Source organism: Lathyrus oleraceus, chromosome 4, assembly GCF_024323335.1.
Source record: "Lathyrus oleraceus cultivar Zhongwan6 chromosome 4, CAAS_Psat_ZW6_1.0, whole genome shotgun sequence".
NCBI lineage: Eukaryota > Viridiplantae > Streptophyta > Magnoliopsida > Fabales > Fabaceae > Lathyrus > Lathyrus oleraceus.
Window position 1 is genome coordinate 494,806,010 of NC_066582.1, and position 23,836 is coordinate 494,829,845.

General features: G+C 36.4%; 1 protein-coding gene and 1 pseudogene across 3 annotated transcripts; one reads left to right on the plus strand and one right to left on the minus strand.

The window, feature by feature from the left end:
* The first annotated feature begins 3,145 nt into the window (after positions 1-3,145).
* On the plus strand, positions 3,146-8,163 carry LOC127076692 (protein gar2). Of its 3 annotated transcripts, none has more exons than XM_051018409.1 (12): positions 3,146-3,598; positions 4,213-4,778; positions 4,861-4,950; positions 5,071-5,310; positions 5,729-5,950; positions 6,022-6,304; positions 6,395-6,729; positions 6,904-7,013; positions 7,106-7,212; positions 7,296-7,372; positions 7,462-7,558; positions 7,689-8,163. In XM_051018409.1, the coding sequence occupies exons 1-11, from the start codon at positions 3,322-3,324 to the stop codon at positions 7,555-7,557; spliced, it is 2,403 nt and encodes an 800-aa protein (XP_050874366.1). In that variant the 5' UTR covers positions 3,146-3,321; the 3' UTR covers position 7,558; positions 7,689-8,163. The 3 variants fall into 3 exon arrangements, with proteins under 3 accessions (XP_050874366.1, XP_050874365.1, XP_050874368.1); XM_051018408.1 differs by having other exon boundaries at positions 7,740-8,163; XM_051018411.1 differs by having other exon boundaries at positions 4,216-4,778; positions 7,740-8,163.
* Positions 8,164-9,991: 1,828 nt separating this feature from the next.
* LOC127138193 (protein FAR1-RELATED SEQUENCE 11-like) lies at positions 9,992-21,911 on the minus strand (annotated as a pseudogene).
* Between the last annotated feature and the right edge of the window lie 1,925 nt (positions 21,912-23,836).

Below are 23,836 nucleotides of genomic sequence, written 5' to 3' on the forward strand. Positions count from 1 at the left end.
GAGAAAAGAAAAATTGGAGGCTCTTTGAATGCTCCGGAAAAAAAAAAAAGAGAAAAGAAAAATAGAACTCATCAAAACGCACTTGTCCCAATTAAACGACTTGATTACATTTGAAATACTCAATCAGTTGAGTAAAGTTAAATAATTAATGTCGAACCCCTGTATATCAAAATAAGCACAGGTACAAGAAACATAACAGGAGTGCCGAGCCCAAAAACCCCTTGTGTATCCGTTTGTTGTTTATCCCGCCTGTCCTAAGCCCCGTTACAACCCTAAGTCCTCCTAAAAGTGTGTGAATTATGTTTGTGCAATAGAAGTAGAATTTATTCAAAAACTAAGAGTCGATATTGCATATACTGAGTCTTTAGTGCTAACCCTCAGAGATTGTGTGAGATGTATGAAAAGCTTGCAGGTAAAGAGGTGCTGGACTGTGAGGTGTAGCGGATAGTTCGGATCGGGTGGCCAACGTCTTGGCCATGAAGGTAGGAAACTCGGTGCGAATAACATCGGCTGTATAGTGGTGAAAAGGAATTTTGGGGTGACCTCTGTTTGTTGTCTCTTGCATCACTTGAGGACAAGCAATGAGATAAGTTTGGGGTTGTGATCGGTCACCATTTTACTTGATTTTCATCATGTTCTCGGCCAAAATTCATCAATGTGGTAACCCTTTATTTTGAGTTTTAGTGTTTGAATTTTAAGTATTTCATAGTTGAGTAGTTTTATGCTTATTTTGCTTTTGGTGTTAATTTAAGTTTTTAGATGCGTTTGATGTCGTTTCCATGGTATTGTGCATGTTTCAGAAGTAGTTGAAGAGTCGGAAGTGCCAAGGCAACAATGGAAGAGTGAAAGAAAAAGAAATAAAAAATAGAATGAAAATCCTGGAGCCAAACACGGCCCGTGTCTCCTGACACGGCCCGTGCTGCAAGAAGAACTTCTTCCCATACAAAAACCAGGGGGCTGACATGGCCGGCCGTGTTGCTTGGCACGGTCCGTGTCAGCAAGTCTGAAGGAAAAACAAAAATTAAAATAATTGAAGAGCCAACACGGTCGGCCGTGTTGCCTGGCACGACCCGTGTTGGCAGGTGCGCTGAATCTTCTGATTTTTGTTTTCACTCATGTAAGTGATCCCGGAGGGCAATTTTAACTTTTTGGCTTGGCTGTAATGTGTACTACACTATTTAGACCTAATGGAAAGACAAAGAGAGGGACGGAACAAAGAGAACGAGAGAATCAAGCGCGGAAGCAATTGAAGATCGAAGCTATCTAATCTCTTGTAATGTCTAATCTTATATTTGTACTTTCTTTGAATATTATGATGAGCTAAACCCCCCAATGCTAGGGGGGTGTCCCTGAATTGCTTTTGTAATGAACCTTTTTCCTACAATTTTATGAATGTTTATGTTTTTATGAAATCAATTTGTTATAACACGGGTGTAATGCTTGCCGTATTGGAAAATTAGGTATTGAATTGGAGGTAAAGGAGGTCTGACAAATCCCTTTATCACTGTGTGTATAACAACATCGCTAATTTCTCTTAGGAATGAGGATCTAATAGTGATGATGGAAAATTCTTGATATTCATACATGGGATTAATATTCTTTTGAATGGCTAAGGAATTGGGATTTAAAATTGAATGTTAATGGTTTCTGGCTAAGGAATTAGGGGAAACTACTCTTGAGAATCATATTGAATCATTCTAACATAGATGTCATAAAATAAGGATTAAGTTTAATTCAGAGCAATTCATACACCCTGGATCTAGCATGTTTAACTTTTCTGCATTCAAAAATCTCTATTTTTCCTTTATATTTTACAGAGCAAATTCACTCTTCACTTACCAACCCAAGGTTATTTTGTTTAATTGAATCATTATCAACACTGATAGTTCCTACGCAGTCCTCGAGATCGATACTCAGGATAATTCCTTTTATTACTACATCGGTAAAATAGTGCACTTGCTATTTTCCCGATCACATGACACAAATCCTCACTATGCAGATTGTGACAACATAAAAGAGATTATGTTTCATGCTATTCGAGAGTGACCATCAGGAAGGCATATATGGTTAACATTAATGGATAATATGCACTGGAACAATTTCTTTGGCACAAATGCCCATAATTGGATCCACCTCATTCTTCATTAAAGCATAAACAATTATAAACGATGCAATTAACAAGCAACGTAGGCTACTCCATGTCATGTTATTTGGCATTAAAGAAATAAAAAACCCTGTGTAGATGATTATATCATGCCAACTGATATAATTCACTCAATCAAAGACAAAGTTCAACAGTATCAGACAAGTATGCAGATGATTCAGAAAGTGACTACAAATACCATAACAATTAGAGATAATCGGCAGACTCCCCCTAAAGACAAATAGGTGGCTCTTAATATAAATAGGGATATGCCTCATGATCAAAGGGCTAATTGTGGTGGAGTTATTAGGGACAACAAAGGCAAATGGATTCAAGGTTTCACTGAGTCGACAAGACGATGCACATTGATGGTTGCTGAACTGTGGGGAATTATCGAAGGCATCAAGCTGTTTAACAATAATAACCTGATGAAATTGATTATACAAATCGACTCGAAGGAAGCGCACGACGCAATCATGAAGGAGCATCAAAAAAGGACCAATGATATGTTGTTGGTGCGCCATATCACTAAAAAAACTAAGGAAAGTGAGGGAATATAAATGCATCCATGTCTTTAAAGAGTCGAACAAATGTGAGGGTAGATTGACAAAAGTAAGAACAAGACATAACTTATGCATCAAATTTTATGATTTATGTCTTAGATGCATGTTGAGGACCTGGGGAACATCTCTATATGGAGGAACACTCTTGTTTAATAATTTTTGGGCTTTTAGCCCTCTTCACGCATAATTTTTTTTTTTTATGAATTATCTAACATATTTTTGCGGAGAATATTATTATTTTTGTTGTATAAGATGCTATTTTGCATAATTTTGAAAAATTAAATCTACCTTTTGACAAATTCAAGCAAGCAAATGATTCTCTTTTAAAAGGCTTATCCCGTCCCTTGTGCGCAAGTATTGGGACATTTGATAGTAATTAAATTAAATAATAAAATAATTTAGTTATTTAAGTAAATAAATAAATAATAAATTCCACTTTAGGGTTCAAATTTTATATAGTTCTCTCCTTATTTTCCAGGGTTTAGTTTTTCTTTGTTCTGCGTTCTTGATTCCCAATTTTATCGCAAAGTTTAGGGTTTCTCTTTCGAAATCGATTTCAATTACAATTTTCCGATCCGCGACTAAAGTTAGGGTTTTTCTTTCTGTACGAAAATAATGCCTCCAAAGACGCCGAAGAGAGGGTCTGCATCCGGTGGTGCAAAGAGGGGTGGCAGACCATCGAGAGGGACTCCTAAGGCTGCACAGAATCAACCTGAAGCCGTGGAGGAGAAGATGGTGGTTGAGGAGGAGCCTAAGGTGGAAGAAAATCCCGCTGTTGAGGAAAAACCTGTGGTAGAAGAGAATCCTGTTGTTGAGGATAAAGCTATTGATGTGAATCAAACAACATCAGAGGCTGCTTCTGAAGAATCTATCAGGGTCTCTGCGATGAAAAGTAAGCCTTTTTTTATTAAAATTTTTGTTTTTGATTTGGATCAATTGAATGTGTGGAATTTCAAGTTTTGAATTTGATTATCCATATAGCATATGCTTATCTTTTTGATAGATCCAAGGTTTTAAATAATGCTACCATAAAGGCTTTCGCGATTTCGGTCGGTAGGGGTGAATTAACCACAATTTGTTCTTTGTCATAAAAACTGCGAAGGCGCCTATACCTTTTTGTCCTGGCCGTTTTTAAAAAAATCTTTGATAGATATATCTTGTCACCCTAGCATTTGTTGTTATTTTTCAGTTTGTTTTGGATTGATTGTTTTTCTCTTCATCTGTGTGTTTGTCTTATGTTTGGTTATATCGGTGTAATGCTTTAAATTGTTAAGTGTGCCAATTATTTGGCAAACCCTTGGAAATTTATGGCGGCTTCAGATGGTAGATTTTTCGGTCTGGCTGCCATCCGCCGTCCATGTACACTGATATACACTGATATGGATTCGTTATGGGATGATTTAATATGGATGGACAACCCTAATTTAACAAATACTTAGATAAGATGGTGGAAAGTTTAATCTGTTTTGAAAAGGACCAATTGAAACCTGTACTATTTTTTGACAGAAGATGAAGAGGAGGTTAAAGAGTCTATAGATGAATATGAGAAGGATGAACGTCTAGAGTTAGAGGATAATGAGCCTGAATATGAACCTGAGGAGTATGGTGGAGTTGATTATGATGAGAAGGAAATTGAACAGGAAGAAGGTCACGAGGTGGGAGATGAAGTTGAGGAAGAAGCTGAAGACAATGTTGGTGAAGAAGAAGGCGATTCAGGTGAGGAAGAAGTCGAAGATGGTCATGATGAAATGGAGGAGGGTGAAGAGGATGATGAGCATGCTGGTGTGGAGCATGAGCATGAGCAGGCAGAGTTGGGTGATGTGGAAGAAGAGGAACATCGCGAGGTTGTGAAGGAGAGGCGAAAGCGGAAAGAATTTGAAGTATTTGTTGGGGGCCTAGACAAGGACGCTACAGAAGATGACCTGAAGAAGGTTTTCGGTGAAGTTGGGGTTGTTACTGAGGTCAGGCTGATGATGAATCCTCAAACTAAAAAGAACAAGGGATTTGCATTCCTGCGTTTTGAAAATGTGGAGCAAGCAAAACGAGCTGTAGCAGAGCTTAGAAATCCAGTGGTAATCTTTGACTTCTCAATGAATGAGCAGACTTAAGACTTCTATTGTATTAAATCACATGTTTTCATGGCTGCAATTTCAGATTAATGGCAAACAATGTGGTGTTACTCCAAGTCAGGACAGTGATACCCTCTATTTAGGTAACATATGCAAGACATGGACAAAGGAAGCTGTAAGTATAATACCTTTGGGCCTGCCTTTTGCACTTTCTTTTGTTGGCTGGGTCGTGTTTGTAGTTATTTATCCTGAACTGTGCTGAATTTATGACGGTTAATTGAACTTGTGGTGTCAGTTAAAGGAGAAACTGAAGCATTACGGAGTTACTAATGTTGAGGATGTGACTTTGGTTGAAGATTCTAATGATAAAGGGACAAACCGTGGATTTGCGTTCTTGGAATTTTCCTCACGTTCAGATGCTATGGATGCCTTTAAGAGGCTGCAGAAGAGGGATGTTGTGTTCGGAGTTGATAAGCCTGCAAAGGTTTCATTCGCAGATTCTTTTATTGACCCTGGTGATGAAATTATGTCACAGGTATTTCTCTGAATAGAAACTCCTTTGTTATTGTCAAAGGATTTTTAAATTGAACAAGTATGGTTGTCTGATTGCACATGAGCATTTTGTTTTCTGAAATATCTCTCCCGAGTTCAAATGCCAATGTCAATGGTGGTTAAATTTGTTTGCTGTCTACATTTAATTATCTTAATTGTGTTCATTTACTTGATATATACAGATTAAATTTGTAACTGTAACATCAAATTACATGTTTAAAAAAAAATTGTTAGCTTTATGGTTGATTGTTAAATTGCATAGTTCAACATATTATATTGTGTTTACTTTTAAGGGTGGTCAGCACCACATCCCAGTATATTTAAGGATGAGGCACACTATCCTTGTAGTGGATTATATGCTATTATACCTCATTTTGCTGATCAAGTCTGGTCAATTTCAGGTTAAAACTGTATTTATCGATGCACTTCCTCCTTCATGGGATGAAGATTATGTCCGGAGTCTTCTCAAGAAATATGGCGAGGTTGAAAAGATTGAGCTTGCCAGGAACATGCCAGCTGCTCGTAGGAAGGACTATGGGTTTGTTACCTTTGGCTCACATGATGCGGCTATAAGATGCGCTGAAAGCATTACTGGTACCGAATTGGGTGAAGGGGAGAAGAAGGTGTGTATGGCATTTTAAAATAATATTTGCAGTGAAATTTGGCAGTTTATAATGCTTTCATCTTCTTTCAGGCAAAAGTGAGGGCTAGGTTATCAAGGCCACTTCAAAGAGGCCGCGGAAAACATGTTGGTCGTGGGGACTACCGCCCGGGCCGTGGATCTGCAATATTGTCAAGACCTTCTTGGAGCCGACCTGCACCCCGTAGTTTTTCTTCGCGTGGGGTAAGAGGAATTGGAAGTCGTGCGCTTCCAGTCAGGCCTATTAGTGCTAGAGATAGACGCCCTGTCATGTCTATACCGGTTAGAAGTAGGCCACTACCTCCTCCAGTTAGATCTTATGATAGAAGAGCAGCTGGTATGTAGTATACAATTTAGTTGTCAGTCAGACTTAATTTCTTTTATCATTTCTTTATGATTAATATATACAACCTTATTGTCTTCTTAGCCCCTGCATATTCAAAAAGTAGCTTGAAGCGAGATTATGGTCGGCGTGAGGATATACCACCTCCAAGAAGTAGAGTTGCTGCAGATTATGGATCAAGAGTGGCCTCTGAAAGACGCCCATCTTATAGGGATTATCCACCCCGTGGATCTGAGTACTCTGATCTCCCTAGAAGTTCATCTCGTACTGCACCAAGGAGAGGTTATGTGGATGATGGTTACAGCCAAAGGTTTGAGAGGCCCCCTCCTCCACCCCCTCCCCATTCAAGTTATCGTGAAGGGCGACCTCGTGATTATGATGCTCCTCTACCTGGCTCAAAACGTTCTTATGCTGCTGTGGTCAGTATTATTTCTGAAATTTTATTTTGACTATATTCTGCATTCTTATCGATATCATTTTTGTTCTATATTAGCATATTGTAGTAAATGAGATTCTGCTGTGGTCAGTATTATTTTTGCAATTTTATTTGAACTTTATTCTGCATTTATTCCTCACTTTTTATGTCTAATCAGGATGATGTTCCCCCGCGATACGCTGATACTGGTGCTCGTCAATCAAGAGCTCGAATGGAATATGATTATGGGGGCAGTGCTTCACAGTATGGTGATGCTTATGGTGATAGGTTAGTTTAATCTAATATTACAGTTTTGCAATTCTCCACACTAACCATATTGTTTGTTGTCCTGTAATTCATTCTTACATTTTGATTTGTAGAGTTGGAAGATCAAATCTTGGATATGGCAGTGGCAGCCGAAGTTCAATTTCTGGTCAAGAATCACACGGGATGTATAGCAGTCGGCAGGGAACAGGTTATGGTGGAGGTGAATTTCGTTGCAAATAGTCTGGTCTCTTTTCAACATTGAAGTTTTCTTTACTTACAATTCTATTATGTTTTGCCTATCAGGATCTTATGGTGGCAGTGATGTTGGAGGCATGTACTCGTCAAGTTATGGTGGTGATTACGTTTCTCGTGGAAGTGATGTAATTTTCCTGTCCTTTCCCAATGTCGATAGGAATTAGTTTTCTGTGTATGTTATGTTACATTCTTATGTATTGTTCATGCAATGTAGGTTGGCGGCAGCTCATATTCGTCAATGTATTCTGGCAGAGGTGCGGGCGGCGGTAGCAGTTACATGGGCAGCGGTGGATCTGGATCTTATTATTGAGGTAAGTAAAGCCGATAACTCTTTGGCATTGAACTTTGTGTATTACATTAGAATGCATAGGGTATAGATATATTTTTCTAGAGATTTCGCTATACCTATACTCGAAATGGTATCTCTTATCTTTTCGCAAGGGCTGGCGAAGGTTGGACATTATGGTCACCAGTGAATTTGTCTATTAACAGATCTATTATAATAAAGTGGCTGCCATAGGATGACGGCCTTTGAAGCTTATGGATGTTATGAAGCCTACAATTTGGAGACAAAGGAACATTGCTATTTATAGCAATATATTTGGGAATTTGTCGCAAAAAAGAGCGTCATGTCAATCCAAGCTATCTTGGGTCTTCTTTGGATGGGATGTAATATATCAGTTCTTGATTTTGTGCTGTATGGAGTCAAGTTAATGAGAGACGGAAAAAGAAATATTTAGCAGTGATGTGTAATCAAACCTTGATTTATGATACCATTTATGGGCAGATAATGTTAAAGATTTGTCACTGCTCTTCCTTTCATTTGGACAGAGACCAAGGCTAGGGATGCCTTCTTGTTTGGTTAAGGATTAATGGAATTTTTATCTGCTGAATTTATCAAAAAGTTGGTTCTCTATTTTGATTCTTTCAAGAGATGTTTAGTTGCTTTGGATTAATTGTTTTTTTACAGTGCTGCGATCAGGACAGAAGTGAACTAATCAGCACTATGTTTAACTAGTTAGTAGTAATAAGAACACTACTTACGGAATTAATAAAGTCAAAAGATGCTTTCTTGGGATGTGTATATCTGTTGTAGGATTTGTGATATGGTGTCATCCTAAGAAAGTAAAAAAGCACAATGAACTGGTAATATTTGCTGGTGGAGTTATTTGTTTCTTTGAGTGTTTTGTCCTGACAACTGCAAGATAAATGCTAAAGAAGCATTAATATCTTTACCACCTTAATATTTTCCCGATTTTGCATAATATTTATTTCCATTCAAGATGATGCTAAAGAAGCATTATATCTTTGCTGACATAGCCCACATAACCATTTGCCTCTCTGCATTGTTGGAAAATACATCACTCAAGTGAATGAGTATTAAGTAGCAGATAAGGATTGAATATACTGTATGCACATGGTTTTACCCCCCACCCAAAGCTCCTGAGCCTTAACATACCAACATAAATTGGTCACATTGTGGAGGAAATCACAAATGGATTTGATTATTGTTTTATCATATAGTCAAAGAGGGTAGTTTCCAACTCTTAAGTCGCATTGTTGGTTGTCTTGAATACCCTAAATAGGGTATTCACATATAGTGCATATCTTGAAGGAAGGAGGATTCTTCTAAGAAGATATTGGTCACTAGGATATTTGAGATATTTTCTCTACCTGACAACACTTTGTTTCTGAACAATGCTAGAGTTTTTTTTGGCATTTTCACATGCATTTGACATGATTTTCTGCATTTAATCTTTTAATTAATATTCACCGGGTGAGGGCTTATGAACATACTATACTGACTTGTTTGGTTGTAGTTTCTACTTTGTTCTGTTTGCTGTACTGCAGGGTCTAAGCTATATATCTCCTCAAGCTCTTGTTTATATGTTCTCGCTAGTTTATTATTGTTTTTTTTTCTTTCTTTCAGTTTGTTTTCATTGTTTTTGTTAATCAATGTTAAGCTGATTATTTCATGCGTGACATTGTAAACATTTGTGTTATGTGTTGCTCGTATTATACTGTTGCTTGTTTTGTGCTTGTTTGTTCATGAGTTCAAATTGGAATTGTGTCGATATTGACCTGAGTAAAAATAATCTAATAGCCTAATGGATGGAATTTTACCTACTAAAGGTGAATAAGTGGGACATAATTAATCGGCAATATTAATTAAAGAGATCCGTTTTAGAAAATGTAGATGATTGTTTAAATAATTTGGAATTGTGAAATATTATTTGGGTTTTGCTATCTTGTACCCCATGGCACATGTTAAAGTGCAATTAATGAACTGCAATTAATGATAATTTATTTCACCTGCTTTATTTTGAAATATAATAATTAACTATAGTAATTAAAATATTAAAATTTATATTTATTAAAAATGATTAGGACAAAATTACCCTTTCATACATATTCAGTTTTTTTCATTCTAAATTTAAATTTAATGAGAATGTTTAGAATCATCTATAAGACACTTTTATTTTATTTTATTTTTATTTTTAAATTAGTTTAAAATTGATTTGCTTTAAAATACAATAATGTTTAGAATCATCCATAAGACATTTTTATTTTATTTTATTTTTATTTTTAAATTAGTATAAAATTGATTTGTTTTAAATTTCAATAATATATTGCTGCAAGAGTTAAGAGTTATGCTGAAAGTTTTTTAATATAAAATAAAAATAAGTTTTAGTTAGAAGAACTGGATTTAAACTTGCATTTTGACAATTTTTTTTTTTCTGTTTTTAGTGAGTAGAAAATTGAATATTTCCTTTTAGAGGACATGTTGCAATATTATGTCCTACGTCTTTGCATAATCCACAAGTATTCATGGTATGCGAAAGCTCTTTTTCACTTTTAAGATGTCTTGGTTTAGGACGATCTTGTCTCGGAACACATTGAACAATATCATTCACATGAGCTTCATTGTTGTAACATATTATTTGGTCCTTAAACATAATATTGATTGGTTGGGGATTTACTTCATCATCCTTATGTGATACTTGAAGTCGCCATCGTGATGGCAAGTAATTAGAAGGGATTTCATGACAATCTTTATGAAGAAAAATACTGTGTAGACATAATATCCCTTAAAACTCAAAGTGCTTACAACTACATGTAACTATTTTACCATCTCAAAAGATCATGTATTTTCTACTATTAACATCTTTATAATACCGCAACACAAACACATTACCATTTTCATATGAATTGAATATTGGATGGACCTTTCAAACTCCTCTTGAAACTTATGAAAAGACTATGAGATTGCTCTTGCAAAGGTGATATCAACTTCATGTTCAATCTTTTGCATTTTTCTAACATTATGTCATGCTCTTCTTTTTGCTTAATATCATTGATCGTAAATCAATCTAAAATCAATTTAAATTAATCAAAACATAATTGTATAAATTATAACAATGATGATATTTTAGATATCAGAACATACCTGCTTTGTAAAATCACTTAAACTTGTATGGGAATTTATGAATATTTTGATAAATGCATTAATACTCTCTGATCTACCAGTGGTTGTCATTCCAATCAGAGAAATAGTTACGAAGATATGCGAGTGTCCAATAATTTTTAATTTCATACAACCCTTTCACGTGTTTATTTGATTGCAAGTTATACTTAACAACAACTTTTGGCCATTGATGTTCAAATTTTTCACGTGTCTCCAACTTATACAAGTCATAAAAATCAGAACAACATTTTGGATATTTGTCTCGAAGTATAACATTAAACCAACAACTAAACTTGAAAGTGATGTGCCATATGCAAAAACTGTGTTTTGTTGATGACAACTCTTTTGAAATTGCTTCTTTCATCCATGGATCTTGATATGTTAATATAGTCTTCGGTGGCTTCTTCATCAAAGATATAAAAGTCTACAAAAAAATTATGTAATTAAAAAAATGATACAATTGAAGGTGAGAAAAACAAGAAAGGGGGGGTTTGAATTGTTTGAAAAATAAGCGCTTTTCAAAATGAAAATCACACAAGGATTTTATACTGGTTCGCTTATAACACAAAGCTACTCCAGTCCACCCGGCCAAGGTGATTTCGCCTTCAACAAGGACTTAATCCACTAATCTTGGAAGATTACAAACAACGCCTAAGAGAAAAATCTCTTAGTCCTCTCAAGTTTACAGACTACACTAAGTCACTTGAGGAAATCAAACAAACAATAAATGAAAGATTTATGTAATCTAGAGTGCTTCTAAGAAAGCAAATATTACAGTATTAAGAACAAGAGTTTTTCACGTTATAAGCAAAAGCTTCGTGAAGATCTTAGAGAGAAGAGTGTTTTTCTTGACTTGGTGTTTCAGTATAATTTTGGCTTGTTGGCTTGCTGATTGTTCTCTCGTGTGTTGCTGAAAGTTGATTTGCAATCCTTTATATAGATCAGTTGAAGTAGTAGTTGAAACTGGTGGATATTGAGATGAAGTTACGCCATCACATATTTAGCTAAAGCAGGATGACTTTTTCTTCTGAAATGACTACTTACCACAAGTAGTATTTTCTTTATTGAGATTGGAGATTAACGTCTCTTTCTCAATTAGGAAATCCATTTGAAAATCTTTACTTGTCTTCAACGTTACTCTTTCATGATTAGCAAATCCATAATCAGAGTATTTGTGTTTCTGGAGAACCTTGGAATCTTGCTTCTGATGTTGATCTAAATAGATTCTTCAGATAGCGTTGTTCAGAGTCAGAGGTTCTAGGACTTACTTCTTGTTCAGATGCTTCTGATACTTGTTGTTTAGTTCAGAGTTAGACTTTCTTGAGCTTGTTTCTACTTCAGAGCTTCTGATCATTTGATAATATGCTTCTGATCTGGTATTGTATCTGATGATGTCATCAGAGTCCTGCACACTTAGAAACTTTTCGTTAGGGTGCCATTTTTGGTTTCATCCTTTGTTATCATCAAAATCAAGGAATCTGTTGTATCACAATTTTTGTTCTTACAATCTCCCCCTTTTTGATGATGACAAAACAACTTTAATTAGCAGATGAAACATGAATAAAATTAGATCAGATAGACAGAAGCTCCCCCTGAGATAGTGCTAGGGAGTTCAGAGGTTCTGAAGTTCTTACCAGAGGTTTCTGAGAATTTCTGCAATTTCTTAAGTCCAAGTTAGATAATTTTGTTTATATATAAAAAAAATGTTGCAGAATGCTTAATGGTTTTAGACAATATTTTCATCAGAGCTAATAATTACTTTCTCCCCCTTTTTGTCAGAATCAAAAAGACATAGTAAAAATAAGTAAAGAGAAAAAATAGATAAAGAGAAAAAAAAACTTAAAATTCATAGATAGAAGCACAAAGGCAACAAACGAAACATCAGAGTCAAAAGAACAAGAAAAACATCAGATCCAAAAGAAGACAGAAGCAAAAACAATAGGCAAGCAAAAACAAATAACTCCTAAGTGCCTAAGGGTTCGGAGGCGGAGGCATTCTCTGAAGCAGCATAGCAAGCATATTCTGGATGTTTTCGTCGACAGTATCTTGCTTGTCCATTCTGGCCCGGAGTTCATTCTGATCTTGCTTGAGTTCTTTCAGAGTCTGAAGAACCGTAGGAATCACAGAAGAGGACTCCCCCAGAGTTAGAGCCTGCTGAGCTTCAGCTTCTGCAGCAGCTTGTGCTTCTGCATCTGCCAGAGCCTTGGCTTCAGCTTCCTTTTGCCTTAGGAGTCCAGCTTCCTTAGCAAGTCTTTCTTCCTCTAGCCTTTTTGCTTCTTCTTCAGCTTCCTTGGCCAACCTCTCTTCCTCTAGCCTTCTGGCTTCAGTTTCTCTGGCAAGTCTCTCCTGGAGTCTTGCCTCAGCATCTCTGATGTAGCCATTTCTGACTTGTTCAGAGATACTCTTCAGCCTAAAGGACTCAGATTCATCCAGCCAATGACTCTGTTCCAGTGTGTCCTTACAGATGTAGGATCATCACTGATTTCAGAGTTTGTGACTAGAGAATCAACCTTTTGAACTGAAGCCTCTGCAATCATTAAGATGGCTTCCTTAAGGGTAGGTTTAGAAAGTTCAGGTTGAGGTTCTGGTTCAGAGGTATGAGGTGGAAAGTTTGGAGGGCTGAGATTTAAGGTTTGAGGTGCAGAGTCTGATTCAGGTTGAGGTTCAGATTCTGCTTCTGGTGAAGGTTCAGATGTTTGGGAAGAAGCATAAAGAGGGTTTAGGTCTAAATGATTAGAGTCTTCTTCAGGTACAACGGGAATGTTTGGTGGGGTGATATCAGAAGTGGGATGGTCAGAGGGTTGGTTTTCAGAAAGTATGGTGGTTGTTTGTTGTAGTGGTGAAGTTATTTCAGGTTCTGTGGTTTGTGTTTGTTGTGAAGCAAGTCTATGGGCATAAAGTGTAGCTATGGTTGGAGAATTAGGGTCAGAAAATTCAGGATCAGAAGAGAGGGAAACATATGGAGGTGACTCAGGTTCAGAGGATGAAGAAGAAGAAGTGCTTAGGTGGGTTTGAGCAGGGTTAGAGGGAGGTATGAATGTTCTTGCTATGTTTAGAACTGGTGTTGGTTGGGAGGTTCTGGTGATTGAGGGTGTAATGTCAGAGGTGGTATAAATGGGTTGTGAAGAGAGAGGGTTAGAGGAAGCCATCAAAAATTCAGAGGTAGCAGGAGGAACAGACTTACCAGTAGAAAATTGCAGAGGAGCTGAAGATCCGCTTCCAGAAGCTCCTTCAAGTCTGGCCTTCTTTGCTGGTGGTGCTATCTTCTTTTCAGAAATACCTCTCTTGTATCTGACTAAATCTTCTTCAGAGTCCAGACAGTCATCGAGGCTGAAATCAGAGACATCAACACCTTCTTCTAGCAGACGATGAAGATAGAGGGCAACAGCGTCTCTGGGTTCGTTCTTGAAGAATCTGGCAAGGCCATGAGGCATCTTCCTCTGATCTTTCAAACTATCCCAAGATGTATCCAGAGTTGGCTTGACTTGTATTTTCTTGATTATCCCCATACTCTTGAGGTTTCTGGCATTCAGAGGCTTCCCCACATCAATTGCCAGATCATCCATCAACTTGGTCTTTTCCAGCTCATCTACCAGTCCATGCTCAATGAAGACGTCAGATAGCAATCTTCCCAGAGGAATATAGGATCTGGGCTTCATGTTATTCCTGGTTTCTCTGACTGAATCTCTCAGATATCTGAAGAGGAGAGCAGGGAGGTTGATCTTCACACCTTTCTGGATGCAGTACAAAATGCATTTCTGGTCTGCATTAATGTAATCAGAAGAGTTGGAGGCTGGACGGTGGTGGATAGTTCCCAGAATAATCTTCAGCCACACTCTGAGGTTCTGGTGTAGCTCCTTGTTCTTAGAGGGGTTTCCTTCAACATTGGGTTTGAAGATTGTTGGGTTTATCACATCTGTTATGCGTTTTGACCTAGGAGGAATGTTGTAAATCCTTTTTCCTCCACTTCTTTTCATATTCAACAGAGAGGCAATGGACCCTTCTGTGATAACTATCTTCACTCCCAGAACAAATGAGACGATGAAGTTGTCATCTGCATCTGCATGTCTCCAGAACTCCTTGACCAGAAGAGGGTAGATTGGACCATAGAGTCTTTGGAAATAGTTCTCCCACCCTTGTTGACGCAGTTCTCCAGTTAGATCAACGCCATTTCTTCTTAGGTTGTCGAAATCAACCAATGATTCACACAACACGTCCAAACCTTCAAAGGGGGTTGAAAGGTTAATGTGGCGTTCACGGTCAAGAACGTGAGGTTCTTTGTAAACAGGGGTTATGGTGACGCCTGTAACGGTTGGTGTTTGAGTGTTTGAGGTTTGGGGATTAGAACTAGATTCCATCTGTTGAGAGAAGTTAAAAACTTCTTGTTGTTGAGCATCCATGAAGAAGAAGAAGATGAAGATTGAAGAACTTTTCAGAGAATGCTGAGAGAAGGGTTTAGGGTTTTAGAGTGAGTGAGAGTGATAAGTGTGTGAAATGTGAGAAAAGTGTTTATATACCTAAGTTCAAACACATGCAAAACGACACACATTCCAGCGTTAGCACAAAAATCAAAATAGCACGCTTGGGGGGAAAAATGATTACAGCTAATAAATGAATGTCTAATCCCAACAGTACGCACACTGCTCTAGGAGATTTCAAACGTTCTGACCTTTGATTTCTTTTGACAGCTGTCTAGAAGTTCTAGGGTTAGACGTTTAGTGCTCCACGTGTTGATGTATCTGATCTTCAGGAATACCAAAGGATTGGTTTCTGAAGATTTCTAACTCAGATATCTTCTTAACTTGGTAGAAGTATCAGAGTCAGAGGCAGAAGTACATTTGTTTACATCAGATTCACATTTTACATTTTCAGAGCCATTTTTCACTCATGGCAATTTTTAATGTTCAGATTTTCTAAGATAAAAAGAAATCTATCTTCAGCTAGAGGCTTAGTAAAGATATCTGCCCATTGATGTTCTGTATCAATGAACTTCAATGTTACTATCCCTTTCTGAACATAGTCTCTGATAAAATGATGTTTTATTTCTATGTGTTTGGCTCTGGAATGTAGAATGGGATTCTTACTTAAACAAATAGCAGCAGTATTATCACAAAAGATAGGAATGTTACTCTCAAAGATTTGTAGATCTTCTAGCTGATGTTTCATCCAGAGCATCTGAGTTGTGCACAGTGATGCTGAGATATATTCTGCTTCTGCAGTTGATAGAGCAATTGTTGACTGTCTTTTGCTAGCCCAGGAGATTAGATTGTTTCCCAGAAGCTGGCAATTTCCAGATGTGCTTTTTCGTTCTATTCTATCTCCTGCATAATCTGCATCACAATAACCCGAGAGTCTATACTCTGATGTTTTCTCATACATCAGACCCAGGTTAGGAGTTCCTTTCAGATACTTAAGAATTCTCTTAACAGCTGTTAAATGAGATTCTCTAGGATCTGATTGGAATCTGGCACAAAGACAGACACTAAAGAGAATATCAGGACGAGTAGCAGTCAGATAGAGAAGAGAGCCTATCATACCTCGATAGAGCTTCTGACAAACCTTGTTGCTTACCTCTTCCTTTTCCAGAATGCAAGTTGGGTGCATGGGAGTTTTTGCAGAATTGCATTCAGTCATGTCAAACTTCTTCAGAACGTCTTTAATGTACTTGCTTTGATGAATGTACGTGACTTCTGGAGTTTGATTAATTTGAATTCCCAGAAAGAACTTTAGTTCTTGCATTAAACTCATTTCAAATTCTGCCTGCATTAACTTAGAAAATTCTTGGCAAACAGAGATATTAGCAGAACCAAAAATAATATCATCAACATAAATCTGGCATATCATGAGATCATTATTAAGGTTTTTACAGAAGAGTGTAGAATCAACTTTCCCTCTGATAAAATTTTGTTCCAGAAGAAAATTGCTTAATCGTTCATACCAAGCTCTGGGAGCTTGTTTAAGTCCATATAAAGATTTCTTAAGTTTAAAAACATGTTCTGGAAAATTTGAGTTTTCAAAACCTGGAGGTTGATTGACATACACTTCTTCTGAAATATAACCATTAAGAAATGCACTCTTGACATCCATTTGGTATAATTTGATAGAATGATTAATAGCAAAAGATACAAGAAGACGAATAGATTCTAACCTCGCGACTGGAGCAAAAGTTTCATTATAATCAATACCTTCTTGTTGACTATAACCTTGAGCTACCAGTCGTGCTTTGTTTCTGACAACTTCTCCTTTCTCGTTCAGCTTGTTTCTGAAAACCCATCTGGTTCCAATGACATGAGTGCCTATGGGTTTAGGAACGAGATCCCAGACATCATTCTTGGAGAATTGATCTAATTCTTCTTGCATAGCTGCCACCCAATCGTTATCTTGAAGAGCTTCATCACAGGACGTAGGCTCAATCAGAGACACTAGTCCCAGAGGAATATCTTCAGAAGTTCTGAAAGTAGATCTGGTTCTAACAGGTTCATCTTTGTTTCCCAAAATCAAATCTTCAGATACGTTAATGCGACTTTTGACCTTCCTCGGAATTTCTGGAGATTTAATTTCTTCAGAGTCTTGAGTGACAGTTGCTTCTGGAGTTTTCTCAGATTCTACCAGAGTGATCTCCAAATCTGCAAACTTTTCAACTAGCTTTGACTTTTCAGGGTCAAGCTTATCATCAAATCTGACATGAATTGATTCCTCCACAATTTTGGTTTCTGTGTTGTATACTCTGTAGCCTTTAGAGCGTTCTGAGTATCCTAAAATAATACCTTTCTGTGCTTTGGAATCAAACTTGTTCAGATGTTCTTTAGTATTTAATATAAAACAAGAGCATCCAAAAGGATGAAAATATGAGATGTTGGGTTTTCTTCCTTTACACAGTTCATAGGGAGTCTTTTCTAGAATAGGTCTTATAGAGATTCTATTCTGAATGTAACACGCTGTATTTACAGCTTCTGCCCAAAAGTGCTTTGCTACATTAGTTTCATTGATCATGGTTCTGGCCATCTCTTGGAGTGTCCTATTCTTCCTCTCTACAACTCCATTTTGTTGTGGAGTTCTAGGGCAGGAGAAATCATGGGATATTCCATTAGAATCAAATAATTCTTCAAAATCTTTGTTTTCAAATTCCCCACCATGATCACTTCTGACTCTAATAATTTTAGAGTCAAATTCTTTTTGCACTTTGGAACAGAAACTTGTGAATACAGAGTGAGACTCACTCTTGTGCTTTAGGAATTTTACCCATGTCCAGCGACTGTAATCATCAACAATGACTAGTCCATACTTCTTTCCATTAACTGATGCTGTTTTCACAGGACCAAATAAGTCAATGTGAAGAAGTTCCAGAGGCTTAGAGGTAGAAACAACATTTTTCTTTTTAAAAGATGTTTTTGAAAATTTTCCTTTCTGACAAGCTTCACACAGAGCATCTGAAGAAAACTTCAGTTTAGGTAGGCCTCTGACTAACTCGAGTTTAGTTAGCTGAGAAAGTTTCCTCATGCTAATGTGGCCTAAGCGTCTATGCCATACCCATTGCTCTTCATGAACTGACATTAGACATTTAACATTTTGATCTTTTAACTCAGAAAGATTTATTTTGTAAATGTTGTTTTTCCTCTTGCCTGTGAAAAGGACAGAGCCATCGTTCTGATTAATGGCTTTACATGTTTTTTGATTGAAGATTACATCATAACCGTTATCACTTAATTGACTTATGGATAACAAGTTATGCATTAATCCTTCTACATAAAGAACATCAGATATAGAGGGAAGAGTACCATTACCAATAGTTCCGGAGCCTCTGATCCTTCCTTTCTGATCTCCTCCGAAGCCTACAAATCCAGCGTCTTTAAGTTCCAGACTTTGGAACATAGACTTTCTTCCCGTCATGTGTCGCGAGCATCCAGAGTCCAGGTACCATGACTGGTGTCTGAACTTTGCTGCATAGGATATCTGCAACATAGATAATCTTATCTTTCGGTACCCAGAATCTCTTGGGTCCTTTTAGATTAGTTTTCCCAGAGTTTCTTACAACTTTGGGTCTTCTAGCATTTTTAAATTTGTGTTCTTGTGTGTGTGTGTAGTGATATGAAAAAGGAGATTTAATTTTATCACTTGCAGAAGTTTTATTTTCATTAGGATCATACCCAATTCCCCTTTTATTGTTTTGACTTACTCCATAAATCATGGATGCCATAATATTCCTATCTATCCCATTCTTCAGAAATTCTTGAAAGGCTTCTTCATATTTGTAAATAATTTTATTTGAAATTTGTGGTGCTTGAGATAACGTTTCTTCTAATTTTATTTTTGCTTCATCTCTTTCTAACATTAAAGATTTGATTGTATCTTCTTGTGATAGAATTGTTATCTCAAGTTCACTACACTCTTCAAATTTTGCTTTAAGACAGCCTTTAACGTTTTTAAACTTTTGTTTTAATTTCTGATAAGAAGTAAGAGTTTCTGACAAACATGATTCTAAGTCAGATCTAGAAAGTTTAGAAAATACCTCTTCAGATTCTTCGTCTGAACAGCTGGATGTGGTAGCCATAAGTGCTACGTTGGCTTGTTCATCAGAGTCAGATTCTGATGATCCAGATTCACTGTCATCCCAGGTAGCCATCAGTCCTTTCTTTGTTCTGAAGGTGTTTTTCTTGAAGCTTTCTTTTCTAGGGTTGTCTTTCTTCAACTTGGGGCATTCATTTCTGTAATGACCTGTTTCTTTACATTCATAACAGGTAATATCTTTGTTAGCTTTACCTTTTGAAGTTGACTCTGATCGATCCCCTCTGGGTCTTGGTCTTCTGAAGTTGTTGTTCCTCTTTTTCCAGAGTTGCTTGACTCTTCTGGTTAGTAGGGACAACTCTTCTTCATCATCAGAGTCTTCTGGTTCAGAATCGTCAGTATCTTCAGCTTCTGCCTGGAGAGCTTTGGTTCTGTCAGGCTTCCGTCTTTCAGATCTGGACTTAAGCGCTACGGACTTGTTCCTTTTCTGAGGCTCATCCTCCTCTAGTTCTATCTCATGGCTTCTGAGAGAACTAACAAGTTCTTCAAGGCTGATATTGTTCAGATCCTTTGACAGCTTTAGAGCAGTAACCATAGGTCTCCATTTCTTTGGCAGACTTCTGACTATCTTCTTAACATGATCTGCAGTCGTGTATCCTTTGTCTAACACTTTAAGACCTGCAATAAGAGTTTGAAATCTAGAAAACATAGCCTCTATAGCTTCGTCATCTTCCATTTTGAAGGCTTCATATTTCTGGATAAGCGCCAGAGCCTTCGTCTCCTTGACTTGTGAGTTTCCTTCATGGGTCATCTTCAGAGAGTCAAGTATATCTTTGGCTGTCTCTCTGTTGGTGATTTTTTCATATTCGTTGTATGATATAGCATTTAGAAGTATTGTTCTGGCCTTGTGGTGATTTTTGAAGACACGTTTCTGATCTTCTGACATTTTGCTTCTGGGAACTTCAGCTCCATTTAAGACTGGAGGTGTGTATCCATCTGTGACAATGTCCCAGAGGTCAGCGTCATAACCCAGAAAGAAACTTTCGATTCTATCTTTCCAGTAATCAAATTTTTCTCCATCAAAAACAGGAGGCTTGGCATTGTAGGAATCTCTTTCATTTGAGTGGGTCATTGTTTTTCTCGTACTGGATCTCTCTACACGGTTAAGTGTTTGATTAGAAAATCAATAACAGAGCCGGAGCTCTGATACCAATTGAAGGTGAGAAAAACAAGAAAGGGGGGGTTTGAATTGTTTGAAAAATAAGCGCTTTTCAAAATGAAAATCACACAAGGATTTTATACTGGTTCGATTATAACACAAAGCTACTCCAGTCCACCCGGCCAAGGTGATTTCGCCTTCAACAAGGACTTAATCCACTAATCTTGAAAGATTACAAACAACGCCTAAGAGAAAAATCTCTTAGTCCTCTCAAGTTTACAGACTACACTAAGTCACTTGAGGAAATCAAACAAACAATAAATGAAAGATTTATGTAATCTAGAGTGCTTCTAAGAAAGCAAATATTACAGTATTAAGAACAAGAGTTTTTCACGTTATAAGCAAAAGCTTCGTGAAGATCTTAGAGAGAAGAGTGTTTTTCTTGACTTGGTGTTTCAGTATAATTTTGGCTTGTTGGCTTGCTGATTGTTCTCTCGTGTGTTGCTGAAAGTTGATTTGCAATCCTTTATATAGATCAGTTGAAGTAGTAGTTGAAACTGGTGGATATTGAGATGAAGTTACGCCATCACATATTTAGCTAAAGCAGGATGACTTTTTCTTCTGAAATGACTACTTACCACAAGTAGTATTTTCTTTATTGAGATTGGAGATTAACGTCTCTTTCTCAATTAGGAAATCCATTTGAAAATCTTTACTTGTCTTCAACGTTACTCTTTCATGATTAGCAAATCCATAATCAGAGTATTTGTGTTTCTGGAGAACCTTGGAATCTTGCTTCTGATGTTGATCTAAATAGATTCTTCAGATAGCGTTGTTCAGAGTCAGAGGTTCTAGGACTTACTTCTTGTTCAGATGCTTCTGATACTTGTTGTTTAGTTCAGAGTTAGACTTTCTTGAGCTTGTTTCTACTTCAGAGCTTCTGATCATTTGATAATATGCTTCTGATCTGGTATTGTATCTGATGATGTCATCAGAGTCCTGCACACTTAGAAACTTTTCGTTAGGGTGCCATTTTTGGTTTCATCCTTTGTTATCATCAAAATCAAGGAATCTGTTGTATCACAGTTTTTGTTCTTACAACAATAACAAATGATGTAAGAAAAATTATGAAATTAAGCTTAAAAGTTACCTTCATCAACCAACGAAATGCATAAGTTTTTTCATTTTGTAAGAGTGCACATCCAAAAAGTATAGTCTTTCCATGACTATTCACACCCACAAAAATTCCAAATGACATTTCATAATAATTAACCTTGTATGTAGTATCAAACACAACAATATCGCCATATTCTTGGTACCAATCAAAACAATAAGTATGAGACCAAAATATATGCTTTAACCTTCTTTCTTCATCAAGTGTATATGCATACTGAAGTTTAGAGCAACTCTTTTTTGCATCCTCACAATACTTAAGAAGATCAACAACATCGGTTATTTCAACTTTTTTCTTGACTTTCAAAAACATATTGCGAACATCCTTTTTCAATAAATGGAAGATAACCATGCTCCACATTTTTTTCTAGCTCTATGACACACATTAATTGTCTAACTGAAAACCCACCTTCCTTTAACAAGAAAATTCGTTCAGAATAATCATCTGAGATAATTCGGTTAGCCGGTAAGAACCGCACTTCTGATTGAGTTAGCAAAGTATGATTATATTCAACAATAAAGGTTGTAACTTGCCAATCACTTAGAAACATATCATGAGTTTTTTTGCAAATAAATTCACAAATGAGCTTTATATTCGCATCTAGTTGATTATATATTTCTTTGTTCTTTCAATGGTTCTATGATTTTCAAGGAAGTTCTACCTTCATGATGGCAAAAGAAATCACGCCTACTCACAATTCCATTTTTTTTGATGAATCTACCTTTTCGAACTGAGAACCCGTGTTGATATGCATATCTCTTATAAAAAAACAAACGCTTCTTCCTCACAAAAAAAAATTTGACCAACAAAAAGAACAATATTTGACTCCTTAACAGTGTCACCCTCACCACTTTCTTGTAAAACTCCATTTATCTCAATATTTTGACTAGAAATCACAATATTTTCTTTCTCAGAAATTTCAATTTCTTCAACTCCGTCTATAATATTACGACTAGGGGTGGCAAAGCGGGCGACCTGTCCCGTTTAGTCCCGCCCCATTTAAGCCTGTCCAAAAGTGGGACGGAGCGGGGCGGACCAACTTATGTTTACAATTCAATTTACTACATAATTTACAAAATTATTAATCATTACCAAAGAGGCTGAATTTTTTTAAAACCAAATGTATTATTTTGGGATTTTAGTGTGTTTGTCTTAATGTAAATGTCATATTTTTCAACATAAATAAAACAACATAACTAAAATACCATAAATTTAAAACAAACACACTAAAATCCCAAAATAATCCATTTGATTTAAAAAATCAACAAGCACAACGTAATTAAGGACATATATGGACAAAAATCAAGAAAACAAACTAGCACAATCTAAACAAAGACAACCAATAAGTATAAAAGTGTTACTATTTTTGCAATAACTTTGCAAAAGTGTCACTAAGATTTTGAAAAATATAAGACTACCAATTTCATAGAATTCATCGTCTTGAATCATTAAAACTGCGAGATCTATTGAATCAGTAAGATATAACCTATAACATAAAATGATGGATGAAACAAATAAAAAAAATACATTATCACCATTAGAAAACCTTTCAATAACATCAATTTTGTTCAAAGTTTTTGTGTATAGTTATAAATCTCTTGATCCTACCGATCCTACCGATTTTTTGGGCAGTGATATTGTTTAAAGATCCGAGAAGAACTCCATCTTATCTGTAGCCTTTCACTCAGTTACTACTAAGACAATGGTATAGAGAAGAACCTGTTTCTATTCAATGGAATTTATCACCAACATTGACAATCCCCTTTTTTACTAACAACCTGAAAACTCAACAAGATCTCAAAGAACTGCTAGTTTCAAGTACGCGTCTCATTCAATCAATCTCATAACTTTACTTATCAAGATCTGAACTCAATTGAAGTTGAAGATGTGAGAAATTCGTAACAAAACTTTGAACACTCAAAATAGAAGAAATTGATTTTCACACAAAATGACACTGAAAAATCTTAACAAAATTATGTATATTATGTTTGAGTGATGACAATAAATGATTTATATATTCTACAAAATGGTTGAAAAAATATAGTTAGATTCGAATCAAGAAAAATATGATTTGAATCATATGAGCAAATATGAGGTGAAATGAAAGAAATACCTAAATTTTGAAAAAAGTGCAAATTAATTTGAAACAAGGAATATGTGATTCAATTCACAAGCCTTCTGATTCGAATCAAGAATAAAAAGTGTTTTGAATCAAATTGCCCATAACTGACAAGATTTTTAGGCAAAATAATTTGATTCGGATCACGTTGAAAATTTGATTTGAA

Bases quoted from the DNA above. Each gene is read 5' to 3' on its own strand.
- LOC127076692 (XM_051018409.1), top strand. From the start codon at position 3,322: ATGCCTCCAAAGACGCCGAAGAGAGGGTCTGCATCCGGTGGTGCAAAG. The intron at 4,779-4,860 runs GTAATCTTTGAC...CTGCAATTTCAG, and splicing joins CAGAGCTTAGAAATCCAGTG to ATTAATGGCAAACAATGTGG. The intron at 7,014-7,105 runs GTTAGTTTAATC...TTTGATTTGTAG, and splicing joins GGTGATGCTTATGGTGATAG to AGTTGGAAGATCAAATCTTG.